The 17689-nt window shown below is 38.6% G+C and overlaps 1 protein-coding gene across 2 annotated transcripts; it reads right to left on the minus strand.

Moving 5' to 3' along the window:
* Positions 1-5270: 5270 nt before the first annotated feature.
* On the minus strand, positions 5271-13276 carry LECT2 (leukocyte cell derived chemotaxin 2). Of its 2 annotated transcripts, none has more exons than XM_060146260.1 (4): positions 13231-13276; positions 11471-11566; positions 9851-9997; positions 5271-5437 (listed from the first exon to the last, which is right to left on the minus strand). In XM_060146260.1, exons 1-4 carry the CDS (start codon positions 13274-13276, stop codon positions 5271-5273), a joined length of 456 nt encoding a protein of 151 aa, XP_060002243.1. The 2 variants fall into 2 exon arrangements, with proteins under 2 accessions (XP_060002243.1, XP_060002244.1); XM_060146261.1 differs by having other exon boundaries at positions 9851-9987; positions 11470-11566.
* Between the last annotated feature and the right edge of the window lie 4413 nt (positions 13277-17689).

Raw genomic sequence — 17689 nt, forward strand, 5'->3', positions numbered from 1 at the left:
TTGATTACCAAAGATTCTTAACTTTTTTTTAAATCTATAAGATTAGCTTCTTTCTGTCTCTGCAAATGTAAATTTTAAGATGCATTGCTGAAATGTCTTAGGTAAAATAATTTATTGTTTGCAAACTGTCTTAATGGATTACAGCAGAAACATTTGAGAAAATAAGAGAAATTTGAAAAGACAGAAACCATATATAGGGCACAGACACTGGATTGTGTATTAGATAGTTGATAGAAACAGTTGGTTTCTAGATAAGTTCCTCAGCCTTCCTTGAAGGTATATTTTGGCTTGCTAAATAAATTTATAATATTGAGCTCTGGATCCCTTAAATTATGTCATTTACAACTTTATATTGTTAATCATTTTTGTTTCATCTTGGTATTGATATATTTTACAAAATATTCAGTCCTAAAAACTAAGAGTACAATCAAAATATAGATACAGAGGCTGGCTTAATTGTACTCCATTTTTAGCACTATATAAGATCATACTATGATTCAATAAATAACTTCTAATTTTCAGTGCACTTTGAATTCTACTTTATTATATTACTTGGGAGAAAATGGGCATTAGATTAAAATTAAATAATGCTAATTCATTTTCTAAAGATACTGTGATTGGTAATTAATTAAATACACTACTGAGATAAAAAGGTAAATTTTTCAGAGTGTGCTTGGGAGGGAATCAGCATTTATATTTACTGTGTATCTGAAACTATGCCAGATCCTTTGTAGAAGTGATCTTAGACTTTAATTAGTAACACAGCTAAAACTCTTTAACGGCTGTGTATTTGTTGCCTTTAAGGTGAACATATATCCTTAAAATGACCCACAAGACCCTACAAGGTCTGGCTTCTCCCTGCTTCTTTGACCTTGTTTTCTCCTACCAAGTGCCCTTTGCCCTTCTGCTCCCATTCTCTTTCAGTTCCTTAAGATTGCCATGAACCCTCTAGTCAGAGTGCATTTGTGCATATTCTTTCTACTTCAGTTACTCTCTTTGCTCCATCTTTCCTTTAGATGTCATTTCCTCAGGGAAGCCTCCGTGAGTCTCAGTGTTCTGTGATTTCCCTTTGTGGCGCTTATCACTATTGTAACTTGCTCTTCACTTGTATGATTATTATCTGCTTCAACCATTGTGCTGTAAGCTCCATCGTTGCAGGATCAAGGTTGGGTTTTACTCACTGTTGTATCCCCAGCATCTAGCATAGTGTTTAGCACATAGTAGGCATTCGGCAAGTTTTACATAAGTATTTTCTTTTTCAGACTTTTTCCTCTAAGTCCTCTCCCCAATACCTTAAATTTCTAAGAAGTCAGTTAAACTAAAAAAATTGAAATACGTTCATTATTTTCCAGTTTTGAATATTTTTATAGGAAAAAAATTTTAAATATTCTCATCTATTAAGGAATTAAAATATATTGTTATTTCTAAATAGTGATTTTAAAAAGTAGCACAGTTCATATCCCTTTATTTAGAGACTGTCCTTGTGCATACGCTCTCACCACTGTACCACGGTCTTTGTTACTGTGACTCTGAGAACAGGCATTTCATTCACCTTTGTGTTTGACAGTCTCAGCACACATTCAATAAATGCTTGTGGGACCGATATTTCTGGTTCAAAAATAAAACCCATTTCTTAAAGATAGTTATTACTATTGCAGATCATGTAATTTATACTTTGAGATTTCAGGAAAGTACAGAAGCAGCATATTATAGGGAGCTTAAAGTCTGATTAGAACCATAGGACAAACAACCATAAAGGAAACGGCGTGAGATGGAGAGTTCAGTCTGATTGGAGATCAGAGTAGTGGTGGAAACACTGCAGAGATGAACCTCCAGTCTCACCTGGTGTTACTTTAAGTGTATATACCTGAATGGTGAGGTGATAGAATGCCAGTGGTGTTTGCACTAGAGGATAATGAAGCAAAACAGAGAGGGGCTAGAGAAGGGAGGTGAGCCCACTAGCATTGAGGGAGAATGAGTACCAGTGGCCTCTTTCGCATTGAATGAGCAGTTGCTGCTCTAAATAGCGGTCTTTGGTGGCCCAGTATTCAAACCTAGTTAGCTAAGCGCTATAGTGACTCTTAGAACAAAACTCAGAGTAAAATTGATCAGCTCAGTTAAATGACCCTGGTTGACCTGGTATACTTTTGATAAATTGAAGAGCAAAGGTTTTAGGATAGCCAAAAGCAAGATGAGGAAGTAGAGCATTTTTGTTGCTCCATCGGATGAAAATGTCGCCATTACTTTGGAAGTCCATGAAAAGTACTGCTTACCTAAGCATAGAGGTTTCTAGATAAATGAGTGAGTTCAGTATTAGATGGATTTCAAGCATTAGCCTTTGAAAAATATTTTAGTTCTATAAGCAAACTTGTTCTTTAAAATGTTTTTTCTGCATGTGTTAGAGGGTTCTGGAAAAGTTAGGATAATTTTCTGGGCAAATTGTAAATGGAGAGAATGGGAGAAAAGGTTCTATTGTAGGTTATATTGAAGAGACACAAAAATAGGATTCTCTTTGTTTTTTTCCTTCCTTATAAGCCTTGCTTGCCTCATTTGTATTTTACTAAATATTGGGGAGATAGGCAGATTTTAAAGTTATATGTATTGTTGTTAATATGCACTAAGTGTGATAAATGTTGCCATAAGGATGTAATAATTCTTCCCTCTCTAGCCTTGGCCTCTTAAATTGGCCACTTACCTTGTTCTTTCATTAAATTACTTTCTTTTAGAAAACTCAAAACATTTTCTAAATAAAAATGGATTTTATAGTCATTTAACCTAATATCTGACACCAAAGTTTTAAGTATATACTATAATAACCTTCAGTAAAGAAAATTAAGTTAGTCAGGGCTATTACTTCTCTGTCATTTGAACCTTTACAATACTTTAAACTGAACACTTAAACACTCAAACCTAAAGGAAAAGGAAATTAAAACAAAAAACAAACGAACAAAAAAACCTCTGATATAATGCACCAGAGGGCGCTGTATTGCAGTGATTCCTAGGAAAGAAGTCCTTTAGTCTAAAGTTTGCATTTCCATTCAACAGATATGAGAGTGCTTGTGGAAAGCTAGGCAGAAGGCAGTGTTCTTGCTCTACCTTGGAGAAGCTCTCCGTTCCAGGTAATGAGTCTGGTTTTTAAAACAGTCACTTCAGAAGGTTGATTATTTAGAAGGGTAAGCATATATTTCATTGTTCAAACATTTTAGAGCTCCTTTTAAAATTGCCTTTGAAATCTGTATGCTATTTCCTTTTTTGTGATCTCAATGGGAACACAGCCTTTGTCTGTTGAAAACAAATGTAATCTTTGGAAACAATCTAAAGTTATTTGGCACTAAGGAGATGAGTAAGGTAGATGATCAAACCAGACAGCGCTGGTGTTATAGTTTTCTTCTTCTTTTTTTTTTTTTGCGGTACGCAGGCCTCTCACTGTTGTGGCCTCTCCCGTTGCGGAGCACAGGCTCTGGACGCGCAGGCTCAGCAGCCATGGCTCACGGGCCTAGCCGCTCCGCGGTATCTGGGATCTTCCCGGACCAGGGCACGAACCCGTGTCCCCTGCATCGGCAGGCAGACTCTCAACCACTGCGCCACTAGGGAAGCCCTAGTTTTCTTCTTTTTAACCAAAAATTAAAGTCTTAATTTGCTAGCCTTGTATAAGATGTTATGACACAGTAGAGAATAGTATCTAACTGGATATGAGAAAGTACTAATTGTGTTGTTATATAGACTCTAAATGGTCTGAGAGCCATCACTGACTCTTTCTTCTTCCTGGAGACCCACCTGTAAGTCCTGTTGCCTCCATAACATCTTCTTCATAATAATAAATACTCATGAAATCACCTCCCAACCATAAAACTACAGCATTGATAGTAACTTAAATTTTTCTGTGTGGTCATTCCCTATCCAGTCCTGAGATAACTAGTGTTCATTATTTGCTTGATTTCCTTTTTATATATTTTTATCACATATGTATATGTGTTCCTAAAAATTACATTTTGGCTTTAATTGTTTTGACTTTATAAAAAGAGTATTGTGCTATATGTGATCTTTTGGGCTTTTTTTTTTTTTACTCAGAATTATATTTCTATGATTCATCTATTTTGTTATGTTTAGCTGAGGTTCACTGCAGTATAATATTCCATCTATAACTAAACCACAGTTTGTCCATCTTCCTATTGATGAGCGTTTGAGTTGTTCCAGGTTTTGCTATGACAAATAGTGATTCATGAACATTCTTATACATTACGTCCTAGTATACAAATGCAGCCACTTCTCTCCAGTAAAAAAGTTCAATTGACTGCATTTCCTATAGCATATCTCCACTAGGAATGGAGTCATTCTACTGGAGTTTTCTACATTCCAAAGAGTTTAAGCAAAAATTCATGAAGAAAGTTTCCAGGATGATGACTTCACCTTACTTATTTCTTACTGACTGCGTAAAATCTACAGAGACATATTATTTCTGGTCCTTTGAACATTCATATGGTTTTATTTCTTTTTTGTACTTGTTGTCAGCATAACCAGGAAAGAATAATAAGGATATACAATGATGTGTAGGAATCAGTAGCTATGATAGGCGTATGGCTAGATGAGGTTGACTGACTTGGTTTCATGAGATACTTCAGGTTAGGATAGACCTCTTTCTCTCTCTAGTACTCCCTGTAATGCAGTCTTTCTGAAATCTAGAATATTCCATATTACCTTGGACGGCTGTCATTCACTACCTGGAAGATCAACTGCTTAGATAGAGCATGGGAATGTGTGGATATAAAGACCAGCCAACTCTGTCTTATCCGTGTAAACCCCTCACCCTCCAAGCACTTTGACAGACCTAAGGCTATTGCTGAAATTCTTTACTACCTTAACTCAAAAGAAGCCTCCAGTTTATTCACCTAATATTTGTCAGGTTTATGTGTCTAGCATTGTACAACACTCTATTCTTGTACCCTAAAAACACTTCAGGCTTTTTCTTATTTTGAAGCAGAAAGCTAGTGGGACCAGTTTGAATTCATATGTTTATTTATCTTACGTATTGAGGACTGAGTAATCTTTAAGAAAAAAGACACCCCAAATCCCAAAGATTACAGGTCAGACCTGAGAGATTAATTGACCCTCAAAACATCAAAGTGACAACGAGTTGAAACCAACGTGCTTTTTTCTTTCTTGCATTCATCACGTTTCTATTTGAACACAGGTTTCTTGAAAAGCAGAATATGCAGCCAGGTTTAAGAAGATGGCTCTCTCTTTAGAAGATCTGGTTATTTGTCTTCCATTTATAGGTACACAGTAGGATCACTCAGGTCACAGTTTTCAATGTGTACGTGAGATTGTATGCCAGGATAAACTTTCTGCAAGGGCAATAGAGTGCCCAGTTTTTCTCCCTTCTTGATAGAACCTTTATATTTAATTGGCTTAATGTAGAACACTTTAATACAGAAACCTAAAAGAAAAGAAGTAGTAAAATTATTCATTATCTGCGTTTTAGCAGCCTTGAATCAGAAATTGTAAAAGAAAAAAAAAAGCCAGAAATGAATAAAAAAATACAAAAAGAAAAGGTTGATTAAACTCAATGAATGACAGAATCATATCAGAAATGAAGATTAAAATTACAAGATGCCTAAGGAAGAATGGACTCAAATGAGTATTTTAAAAGGCATTGAAGAATAGCAGCAAAACACCAGGTAACTGAGAAAATTGATCCAGAACGATGTCAACTCCAAGACAGATTCCAATAAAACTATTAGACTTTAAAGACTAAGAAAAATGGAAATAACAGGCACACGAATACAAATCTTTTTAAATATCAAAAGAAAAATTTAAAACAAAGAAGACCCATCACATAGAGAAATAGAGATAATACCATTATAATACCAGAATTACAACATAAAATAATGACAGTGTTTGGACCAAATATATGAGTTGTATCTATAAATGTTAATTCATGTAGTAAAAAGATTTTCCTATTGGCTTGGAAAGCAAAATGCAATTCTGTGCTTATACAATAAAACAGTAATTGAAAAAGGCTAAAAATTCAGGACTGGAAAAGATTTGCCATGTAAATGGAAGGAAAAAGGATTATGATCCTGTTACCAGAGAGTGAAATTCAGGCCAAAACGCATTGAAACAAGACAAAGGAGGACAATGTATAATGCTAAATCCAATGAAGATATAATTATCCATGCAGTAAATAACACAGAAACCATCTATATAAAGGAGAGGATACAGGAGGTACAAGAATATATAGATAGAAACCCAGTAGTGACAGAAGACTTCAACACACTTGCATCAGTGAAAACAGGTCAAGTGGGCAGAAAACATAAGTAAGGCTATAGAATTGTCCTGTCCAACACTGTAGCTGCTACCCACATGTGGCTAGTCAGTGCTTGAAATAGCTAATCTGAATTAGATGTGCTTTAAGTATAAGATACACACTGGGGGCTTCCCTGGTGGCGCAGTGGTTGAGAGTCCGCCTGCCAATGCAGGGGACGTGGGTTCGTGCCCCGGTCCAGGAAGATCCCAGATACCGCGGAGCGGCTAGGCCCGTGAGCCATGGCTGCTGAGCCTGCGCGTCCAGAGCCTGTGCTCCGAAACGGGAGAGGCCACAACAGTGAGAGGCCCACGTACCGCCAAAAAAAAAAAAAAAAAAGATACACACTGGATTTTGAAGACAGTACTCCCCAAAAAGTAAAATATTACTAATTTTTATATTAATTGCATTTTGAAATAATAATTTGGAGGTATTAAGTTAAATATGTTAAAATTAATTTCACTGTTTCTTTTTACTTAATATGATTACTGAAAAGTTAAGATTGCCTATGTGGCTTTTATTATACTTCTGTTGGACAGTACTGCTATAGAAGATCTATGGAAAATTAATAAGGTGCATTTTATGTACATATATTAAACAAAAATATGTGCAAGACCTCTACATTGATACTAATACAACTCTAATTAAGTTACTAATACAACAGTGTAAGAAGACCTAAATAAATGGAAGATTTAACAAGTTCATTGATTGGATGACTTTCATTACTTTTAAGATATCAGTTCTCCTCAGTTTGATCCTGTATGATGAATGCAAACCCAAAGTCCCAGCAAGATTTTTGGTGGAAATTGACAAACTGATTCTGTAATTTATTTGGTAATGCAAATAACCCAAGAATTGCCAAGACAATCTGAAAGAAGATCAAAGTTGGAAGATTTATACTATTTATATCAAGATGTATTTTAAAGCTATGGTAATTAAGACAGTGCAGTATTTGTGGAAGATTGACAAACTCACCAGTGAAACATAATAGAAGGACCACAAACAGACCTATGTATATTCAGACCCTGATCTATGACAAGAGATACTGCCGTGCGGTAAGGAAAAAATGGTCTTGGCAAGTTAATGGTACTGAGTCAGATGTCGATATGGGGGGAAATTTTGATCCCTATCTCATTCCTTACACAAAAACCGATTCCAGATGGATTATAAATCTAAGTATGAACGATGAAGCAATAAAGCTTGTACACAGAAACATAGGGACAATACCTTTATGACCAGGGTGGGCAAATGTGTCTTAAACGGGTAATAAAAATACGTCAAAGGTAAGGGAAAATATTACTAAATTGGACTGCATTAAAAATAAGAATTTTTGTTTATTAAAAAACACTAGAAAAGTGAAAAGGAACCCATAAAGTGGGAGAAGATACTTATAATACATATATTGGACAAAGGACTCATATCCAAAAGACACAAAAAGCTCCCACATACCAATAAGAAAAAGGCAAAAAAGCCAGGGCAAAATACATGAATAGGCACTTTGCGAAAGACAATATCCATGTTATCAATAAATATGAGAAGGGGCTCAATATCATTAGCCATCATGGAAATGCAAATTAAATTTAAGTGAGATACCGTTACATACTCATCAGAATGGCTGAAATGAGAAAGGTAGCTAGATAACACCAAGTATTGTGTACGGAGCAGCTGGAACTTTCATACACTCCTGTTGGGGCTGTGAATTGGTACCACTACTTTGGGAAACTGGGTGGCAGTACCTTCTAGCACTGCAGATACATACACCAAGTAACCCAGCAACTCCACTCCTCCAGCGTTCTGCCAGTTGCTGAGTATATTGATTCCAGTTATGCATTCTGGTACTGGCGAAATTACCACAGGGTGGATGTGTGGATGCACTAGGTCAACTGTAAGATGGACCCTAGGAAAAAACTATGTTGATCACCGGACCCTAGAAGCCCCTAGTCTGATTGATGGACTACAGTGGCTTGGGTCTTTAGGAATTACTGTCAGTTTTGAGCGAGTCTCTTCTTCCCCAGTATACAATCATCCTGCTAAAAGGCTGCAGGTCCTTTTGGGGATGGCTAGAAGTACGGGTTACAGTATAAATTTATGGCATTGTAATAGGGCCCTTCCTCAGAAGTACTCAGCCTCCCTTTCATTCAAGGGGCTCTGGGGCTGTGAACTGGCTCAAGTCTGGGAATTGGTGGATGGTGTCGGGAGGAAGGTTTTGAGGCCCAGTATTGTCATGATTGAAGTCAGAATTTTGTTCATCAGACCTAGAGTGTTTCCATTTATACAAATCAAATAAGGCTTTAGTAGGTTGCCCATGTATTCAGTTCTAGGTCACCATGATTAACTAGACAATGCCACAGGTCTCTGCTTCTGATGTATCTGATTACTGCTTCAGCTCTTCTCCCTGTTGGATAACCATGCCAGCCTTGGCTTCTAAGTGGACTCCATTCAATGGCAGTAGTTCCTCTTGTCATTTCAGGCCTAGAGAGGATAGCCACCAGATAGCTCCTCAAGGATGTGGGCTCCCTCACAAAGTGTTTCTCACAGCCTTAGTGAGAGGAGTGTCTTCCGGATCCACTCCCAACAGGAATGCATGTTTATGTTAATGAAAAGAAATGTACAGAAAGTTCATAGCAGCATTTTCATAATCCCCTGAAACTGGATACTGCCCAGATGTCCGTTTAGAGAAGAATGATTAAATAGGTGAAGATATATGCATACAATGGAATGCTCTACATCGATAAGGATGAAGGGACTTAAACTACATGCAAAAACATGAATGAATCTCACAAACCTTACGTGGAGTAAAAGAAGCCCCACTCGAAAGACTGCACGCTGTTTAATTCTATTTAAATCATTTTCAGAAACAGGCAGAGCTAATGTGTGGTGGGATAGTCATCACCCTTGCTGGGAGTTATGACTAAAAGGTAGCACAAGGGGTCTTTGAACTGCTGCTGATATTCTTTTTCTTGATCTGATGTAACCAACAGGCTACACAGATGCGCTTACTTTGTGACAGTTCATGGAGCTGGCCATTTTTGCTTTGTGCACTTTGCTGTGTGTATGTTCTACGTCAATCCAGTTAAAACAACCAAACAATAAGCCCAGCACCTGGAGTACCAGGAGGCCCAGCTTTACCTAGAACATAGAGCATTTGAAAACAGTTCACATCAACTCTTGCAGAGATGCCAACATTTTCGAATTGTGGGATTTTGGTGAATGAAAGCGTCTGTTCATTACAGTTAATACCGCAATGCTGAAAGTGATTTTGCTTGTAGATTGTTAAGCAAAGCCACGTGGGCCTCAGGAAGAAAGCCCTTCAGTCAACTATAGAGTTAGGGGGGGAGTGTATGCATGAAGAAGATGACTTCAGGGAAAGTGGTGGAACATCTTTGAAAATGCAAGGGCTGCTTTAGTTTGGTACCCTTTGTCCTTTAGGTCCTAGGTTTTGTCACTTTGAAGGAAGAATGAAACGTCTTTGTATAGAATACGCATTAAATAAATAAGCATCAGACATCTCCAGTATGTGTTCCAGGTATATACACCACCCCTTACCTCTTCCAGAGATCCGAACACCATTATTGATGGCATTTTTGTTTTTATAAGGTTTCTCCTGGCCCACAATCATTCCGGTGAAAGGTGCATATGCAGTAGATCCATCCGAGCACAAGACATCCACACCCCGGTGAAGCCTATGATTTCCAAGATGTAAATAAGAATGAACAGACTGAGGAACTGCCTTGGGAATTTTATTGCCCAGGAACATGGTGTTAGCCCACTGTTCCCAGACCAGGGTATCAAAAGTTGAAGCTGCTGGAACGTGTTGGAATGTCCCAGGTTTCCTCACTCTGTTTACCCAATTTTCACCTCCTTCTCTGCAGGTTGTAATAACGATGTTATAAAGGTTAAAACGTTTAACATAGTAAAACACAGGAAGCCTTTAAAAATGTTAGCCATTATTATTATATGGCATTTTGGGGAAATGAGGCAATCTGTGTAAGTAAATTTTATAGATAACTGAATCTGGACCCCTGCAAGACCACTTAGAAAAGAGATGACTTTTTATGGGAACCTATGATAAAAGAATCATATGTTACCCTAGTCTTATTTTTCTCCCAGTGATCCATAAGTCATTATAAACATCATTTATTGTGTATGGTTTTAATATAGTGAGTGATACCTCCTGCATTTATTAAAGTGTGTGGAGCACAAACACAAAATGATCCCAGGTTATGAGATTTCTTGTCGTCTCCACCAGTCCTCACTGTTGACACTATGCCAGTTCTCCACCAGCCTCTTCTCCCTTCTAATAGTCTACCTGAAAGTCAGATTCACTAGGACTGTTAGCATTATGTGTAAAGCAACATTGAGCAGATTCCAGGTGAGGAGCCAGTAAGTTATTGTATGAGTCAAGTGCATAAAGTTTAGGGTATGAACTAATTGAGTCTTAATTTTGGCAATTCAGCGGCCATTTTCCCCTATGTCCTGTCTCTTAGCCCTATACCAGGTATGTGAGGTTGCTTTGTAAGTAGTATCTGTGTGAGTGAGAGTTGTTCTGTGATTAGGATGGAGATCAGTGATACAGTTGGACACATGGCTATTTCATCAGAAAGTGGCACTCCCAAGATAGTACTGTGCACTGTTGAAAGTTCACATGTGTGTCTCTCACTGTCTGGAAGAGATTACCTGCTTAGGGCCAGGCTCAGTTGTTCACCTCCCAGAGCCTGGGTCAGTAACACCATGGTTTGATGGGAAGAGGATCCAAAAGCCTGAATTCTAGTCCAGCCTTCACCACCTCCAACTGTGTTTGGCAAGTCCCTTAACCCTTTGGTGCCCCAGTTCAAGTTCCTCATCTATAAAATGGGACAGTAATGTTTGGCTTCCACCTTGGAAAAGCCAGGTGAGGTGAGTCAACGTGTGAAAACATTGAGAGAAAACACTGCTCTGCTCTCTCTTGCCCTTGTTCAATGCTCTGTTCCTAATTCAGAGCGCAGAGTTGATGCCCTGTTCTTGGAAGTTGCTCCAAACGTGGTAATGTAACTGGTTATATCTCTGAATTTTCCTGCTGTCGGAAGGGAGAAGATGGTGAGCACTTGAAGAAACTTCGGGCAAGGACACTAAGCAAAGAGGTTACGAGCCAAAAGAGGATATGGTTATGTGTGAAACCCTGTTACCTTTGAGCCGTGTACTGGCCACAGCCGTGGCTGTCACATGTCCTGATCTCATTGGAAGACTTGCCAGCACATATAGTAGCCCATGGCCCAGCCAGTGCTAAAAAGGAGAAACAGGAGAAGCACATTTCCTGACCACATATTCCCAATCTCTACTATCCTTGTGTCTCCCAGTAGATTGAAAAATTCTGTTTTCACTACACTTTCTCTCTAATTTTTCTGTAGTTTAAGGGGTGGGCTTCCTTTAACTCCTGATTCAGCTGTAAAATGGGCTTTTCCCCTGGTCACGGAAGTCTGTTTTATGGCATGTAGAGTATTTGTGTGTTTCTTTATAAGCATTTACCTTTATCATTATAGTTTGTTTCAGATTATTCATTAAACAGTGGTATAGGGCTTCCCTGGTGGCGCAGTGGTTGAGAGTCCGCCTGCTGATGCAGGGGACACCAGTTCGTGCCCCAGTCCGGGAGGATCCCACATGCCACGGAGCGGCTGGGCCTGTGAGCCATGGCCGCTGAGCCTGTGCGTCCGGAGCCTGTGCTCTGCAACGGGAGGCCACAACAGTGAGAGGCCCGTGTACCACAAAAACAACAACAACAACAACAACAAAAAAAAACAGTGGTATAGATTGCACTTTTCAAATTTTTTTTTTGCTCATGACTTGGTATGGGGACCACTATGTTTTAGTTAAACAAAATAAACAGCATGGCTCAAACAAATAATTCTAGAAATTCTTTAGTTACTTTAGTAACTTTGAAATGTTCTTTATTGCTAGTCTTCATAATCAAATCCAAGAAAATGTTTGAATTAAAGCAGAAGCAAACTCTGCACTATAGCAAAGTTTATTTAACAGGAAATAAATCTCTTTCATATTTGCAAACATAGAAGAGGAGATTCTTAGAAATAAGAATAATTTAGCCTAGAGTGGAGTGAGAATAGAAAGTAGGGAAGGGAGTAAAACAATTATTTAAAAAATTATGAAGCAGTAAAACATGGAGGAGCGCGCTGGCTCTCTTTGTGTATTTTGTGCAAACTTCGTTTTTAGTGCGATTTCTCTTTAATAGAGTAGGCACTTGATAAATGTTTATTTGAATTAAATTTCCTGGGTTTCCAATTGTTAACGTTCACAGAGAGATGCGTTAAGAAACTCGTCCTTTTACTTCAGGACAGACTAACCAAAGTAAAAGCAAGAATCTGCTAATTTGGTTGTTGATTTTATTTAAAGATATTTTGCTATTCATTAATATATGTGCTATGAAGAGAAGCTACAGAATATGGCCATTAAGCATATTCTTGAATGTATCTCTAAAAGGTGGGTTTCATAAGTCTTATACCTTGGAGCCAAGCTTTAGATCTCTTTGACAACTAATATTTAGCCTTCAGAATTGAGACATATATTAGACAGTTTATTAATTTATTCATTTTCTCTTGTGCTGTGGCAGTTCCCCTTGTCCTAATCCGTACTAGTCTCTGTATCAGGAGTTTTATAAATCAGATTCTTATACAAACTTTATTTTCTAAGTTTGTTCCGATTAAGTCCTAGACTAAGACGGAAAGACTTTTCTATTTCTCTCATGAAAGAAACAGAACATTCAGGTGGAAATCATTGAGGACCACCCCTCTCCCCCGTGTATCCTTCCTGTTCCACTTTTAATAACCAAATAGACAAGTTTCTGTTGTGATTATGATGTTAATGACTTTTAAATCTATCCTTGAAATTAGTTTTCAAAAGTCAGCCAAGATCGTAAAATTGTAATTTTGACTTACCAGGTGAAATCAGAACAGCCAGAAGGAGGACTCCTGTGGAAAACATTTGGCTTTGGTCTCCCTTAGGATGCTTCTTCCTCTGATACTTAGGATTGCCCCTATGCTCTCTTGGAAGAATACTCAAGTTTGAATTAGTATTTTCTAGCTATTTAGCCTTAGAATGCTGCATCTCTCATATCTTTGTTATGAGACACACAAAACAAATATGAGAACGGGGGGAATCAGATTCTGATATTCCATGGATAGCTGTTTGGCTCACATGCAGGACCTATGTAAAAGCTTTTGTTCTGAGGGAGTTAACTTTATTGGAAATGCTGACTAAATATTAACAGAAAGTGATAAGGCTGGGTGAGGAGTGACTCTTTCCTGGGCTGTGACTGGTGGGAGAATATCCCGTGAAAAATTGAATGCTTAGTACTATCTTCTAGAAGATCTACCTTTCATTTCCTGGGTAGGACATATTTCAGAAAAGACCATTAATAATGTATGACCCTCTATAACATATTCTTTAGTATATATCCCTTGGGTTTTTTTGATCATCAGTTCAGTTTCATCTGTGTAATGTTCGCAAATAGTTTTACTATTTTGATAAAATTATATTTTTTCCTTTAAATATACGATTTTAAATGTTTGCTTGTTTGTAACAATGTTACAAAATGAACAACATCCAAAGTATCCATAAGTAGAGGAAAAGATGACTTAGGATATCGTCATACAATGGAGTATAATAATAACATTTGGAATATAATTTAACAGTTCAAATGAAGGCAGTCTGTATGTTTTAAAACAGCTAGATCTACTGTTGAACACTTTTGAATAAAAAAGCTACTTTTAAAATGTTATGCACAGGATTAAATTTAACCACTTACTAAATTTTGAAAGCAAGTGTATTATCTTTGTGAATAGCTGCATGTATAGTAAAAATACAAAAATGTGCACAAACTAACTCTAGGATAATAGCTGCCTCTGAGGAGGGAGGGAAATAGAATTGTGCAAGGATATGCAAAGTGCTTAAACTCAAATACTTTATAAAAAAGAAAAAGATCAGAAGCAACTATGTTAAAACGTTAATTTATTAATTACTGAAGGTCAATACATGGGTATTTGTTATAGTATTCTCTTTACTTTTCTGTATATTCCAAACATGTATTAGCACCTCCGCCTTTGTATGCTTAATATTAATTGAGGCCCTGGAATTTTCTATGGAAACACCCCTATTTAAGTAATTTGTCAGGGTCTGCAGGAGACTGAGATTGTGGCCCTGGTTCTTCACCCCTCCCTGCATCAGTGCCCTTGCTGTGTCTCACTGGGGGCAGAGGAGCTTTCCCGACCTTCGATTTGTAGTTCAGTGATATGACTTGCTTTGACCAATAAAACGAAGCAGAAGTGGCAATGTGTCCATAGAGCCTGAGTCCTACAGGGTCTGTGTCTTTCCATTTGCCTTCTTGTGTTCTGCCATTGCTGTGAAGAGAGCGTTCCCAGACTCACCTGCCGGCCTCAGGAAGAGAATGCAGGTCACGTTGGAGCAGTCACCCTAGCCAAGTCAGCCCCCTGAAGCCAGCCTAGCACGCCCCACAAATGTGTGAGCAAGAATAACTGGTTGTCATTTGAAGCGGGTGAGTTCGGGGATGGTATGTTAAGTAGCAGTAACTAAACAATACCAGTTAGAGTATATTCCACTTCTTACTTCACACACAGTCTCTCAAGGAGGCATCTCATGTGTAAAGTGCGGACTGCCTATGCATTTACTATATCAAAGAACTTGAGTCTCTATACTAGAGGAAAAACAGTGCCAGCAAATCCAAATTGCTTTTTTTCCTTTGGGTTGCATTCTATTTGGTTTAAACATGTATGTATTTTAATCCATCAAAATGTAAAATCAAACACATATTCACATAAAATGTATAAATGTGTAGATTTGTGGGACGGTGTCTGGCAACAGTATCACAAACCATAAGGTGATACTATTAAGTCCAAATATGCTTTTTCTTTCTTGGGATCTCTGAGAACAAAAGTGAGGAATTAACATACGGAATTGGGCTGGTGTTTTTAACTATAGTGCCGTGCACTGTGTAGTGCAGCGTATGTGTCAGGCACTCTGCTCACTGCTTATCTTATTTCATTCTCACTAGAGCCGAGGATAGAGGAGGGCTGTGTCTCCCAGGAACGGGCCTACCTTAGTATCCTCCCTCCGATGCAGTCATTGGTGGGGAGCAGCCAGGTGGAGGCATGGTCTTTGGTGCAAATGAAGTGTTGATTTCAAAGCACAGAAGCTGGGGACCTTGGTCAATTACGCTCCCTAGGGGAGGCCCTGGGAGCAGCATTTTCACGGCCACCAGCTCCACGTTGCAGTAATTTTCAGAGCAGTTTTAAAAATACAGGCTTCGTCATTAATTTTCACACACGGTGTTGATGATGTTACTACCAGCCCTATTTTGAGGATAATGTTCGTGAAGGTGGGAAGTGTGAGATTTGAAAATCCCAAGGAAATGAGAATTAGATCCCAGTTTTCTCCAAAATCCGTATTTTACCACCTGCATCATAGTGCTTGTTCAAAAGAGCAACTGTCCCTCAGTTAGAATCTTAATTTCCAGCTGAATATCCTAAGAGCCCTAGCTCACTGATTGCAGAGTGAGGACCTCGAAAAGCTGAAATTGGGATGAAAATATTAACAGTAGCAATAACGGCAGCCCGCAGTTACTGAGTGCTTGCTGTTTGCTAAGTGGATCATTTTATTCACGCCTTTGAGTTGTAGGTACTATTGTAATTCCCATTTTCCAGAGGAGAAAACAAAGGCACAGCTTGAGTAGGTAAATTCACTCAAGATCATACAGGGAGGAAGTAGCAGATCTGGGATTCAAACCTAAGGGGAAGTGGGGAAGTTTTGCTGTGTTAGAATCGTCTAAAGACATTCTCTCTGAGGCATCTGTCATTTATCCAGAGCATTGATTCTCACCCGGGGTGGTTTTGTCCCTTAGGGAATTTGGCAATGTCTAGAGATATGTTTGGTTGTCACAGCTACAGGGGTGTTGTTGGAACATAGTGGATAGAGGCCAGGGGTACTGCTAAACATCCTACCAGGCACAGAACAGACCCCACGACAAAGAATTATCTGGCCCCAAATGTTAATTGTGCCAAGGTTGCAAAACTGTGATCTGAGGTACACCCAATATTTTGTTTGTAACTAGAATTTAGAACATGTTGAACTAAATTTGTCTAGGTGATTACTGACAGGTTTAAAAACATCACGATGGGCATTAGCATATTAAACCCGGACTATATTCCTTAATTTACATTAGAAAATCACCAGCTCTCAGTATTTTTGAACACAATAATTAAACTCCATTGTGTCTAAGGAAATAGTAAGGGAGTTAAAGCAGATATAAGCTAGCTAACAGAACATTTGTTCTGAATAAGGCTGGCAGATGTCCATTTTGGAGTAGGATCCCAGGGCCAGAAAGCACTGCCATTGTTCTTTGTGTATAATCAGTGATTGTGAGGAATGATCAGATGGTTGCTACATATGAGAGATCTTTTGACTAGAAACAGTTATCTGTTAATAGACAGCTTTTTAAATTAATTAATTTATTTTTGGCTGCGTTGGGTCTTCGTTGCTGCGTGCAGGCTTTCTCTAGTTGCGGTGAGCGGGGACTACTCTTTGTTGCGGTGCACAGGCTTCTCATTGCAGAGCACAGGCTCAGTAGTTGTGGTGCATGGGCTTAGTTGCTCCGCGGCATGTGGGCTCTTCCCGGACCAGGGCTCGAACCCGTGTCCCCTGCATTGGCAGGCGGATTCTTAACCACTGCGCCACCAGGGAAGCCCAGTAGGCAACTTTGAAGGAGACCTTTATCTTCTCTGAGCTATACTTCATAAAGAAATACATGTGGAAGTACACATTCTTGCTGGGCTACAATTACTGACGGGCATTTAACTCTTGCAAGAAGTAGTCAACTCTCAGCATTGTAAGTTGATCTCACATTTCTCTCCTACCCACCCCCACCTCCTGCCACCTCCACTGCCCCACCCCAGGCCTCATGCCTTGACCATTTTACTTTTCTTAGCACTTTCACCAAAGGAAGGGAGGCTCAGGATGAGGAGAAATTCAAAACTGGCTATAATTCAAATTTGAAGGCAGTGGTGATAAAACTATTTTTCCTATATTGAGATTTACTAAAAGTTACTTGCAGCACATCATTCTCATCTTTTGTTAGAAAAGCTTGAGATAAAGGAATGTAAGAGCTCACCCAGTTGCAAGGCTCAGTTGTTTCCTCCTGTCTTGTCTCTGCTTCTCTGTAAATGTCTTCTGCTTCTGACGAGGTAGGTAGTGAACTTGTGCTGAAATATCAAAGTGATAATACTGGCCAAATTGCGGGAGTTTATGAACAAATTGATTCTGATATGTTAATATTTTGTGTTCGTCTTGGTCTGTTCAGGCTGCTGTACAGATCCCCATAGACGG

This window comes from Lagenorhynchus albirostris, chromosome 3 (genome assembly GCF_949774975.1).
Source record: "Lagenorhynchus albirostris chromosome 3, mLagAlb1.1, whole genome shotgun sequence".
Classification (NCBI taxonomy): Eukaryota; Metazoa; Chordata; class Mammalia; order Artiodactyla; family Delphinidae; genus Lagenorhynchus; species Lagenorhynchus albirostris.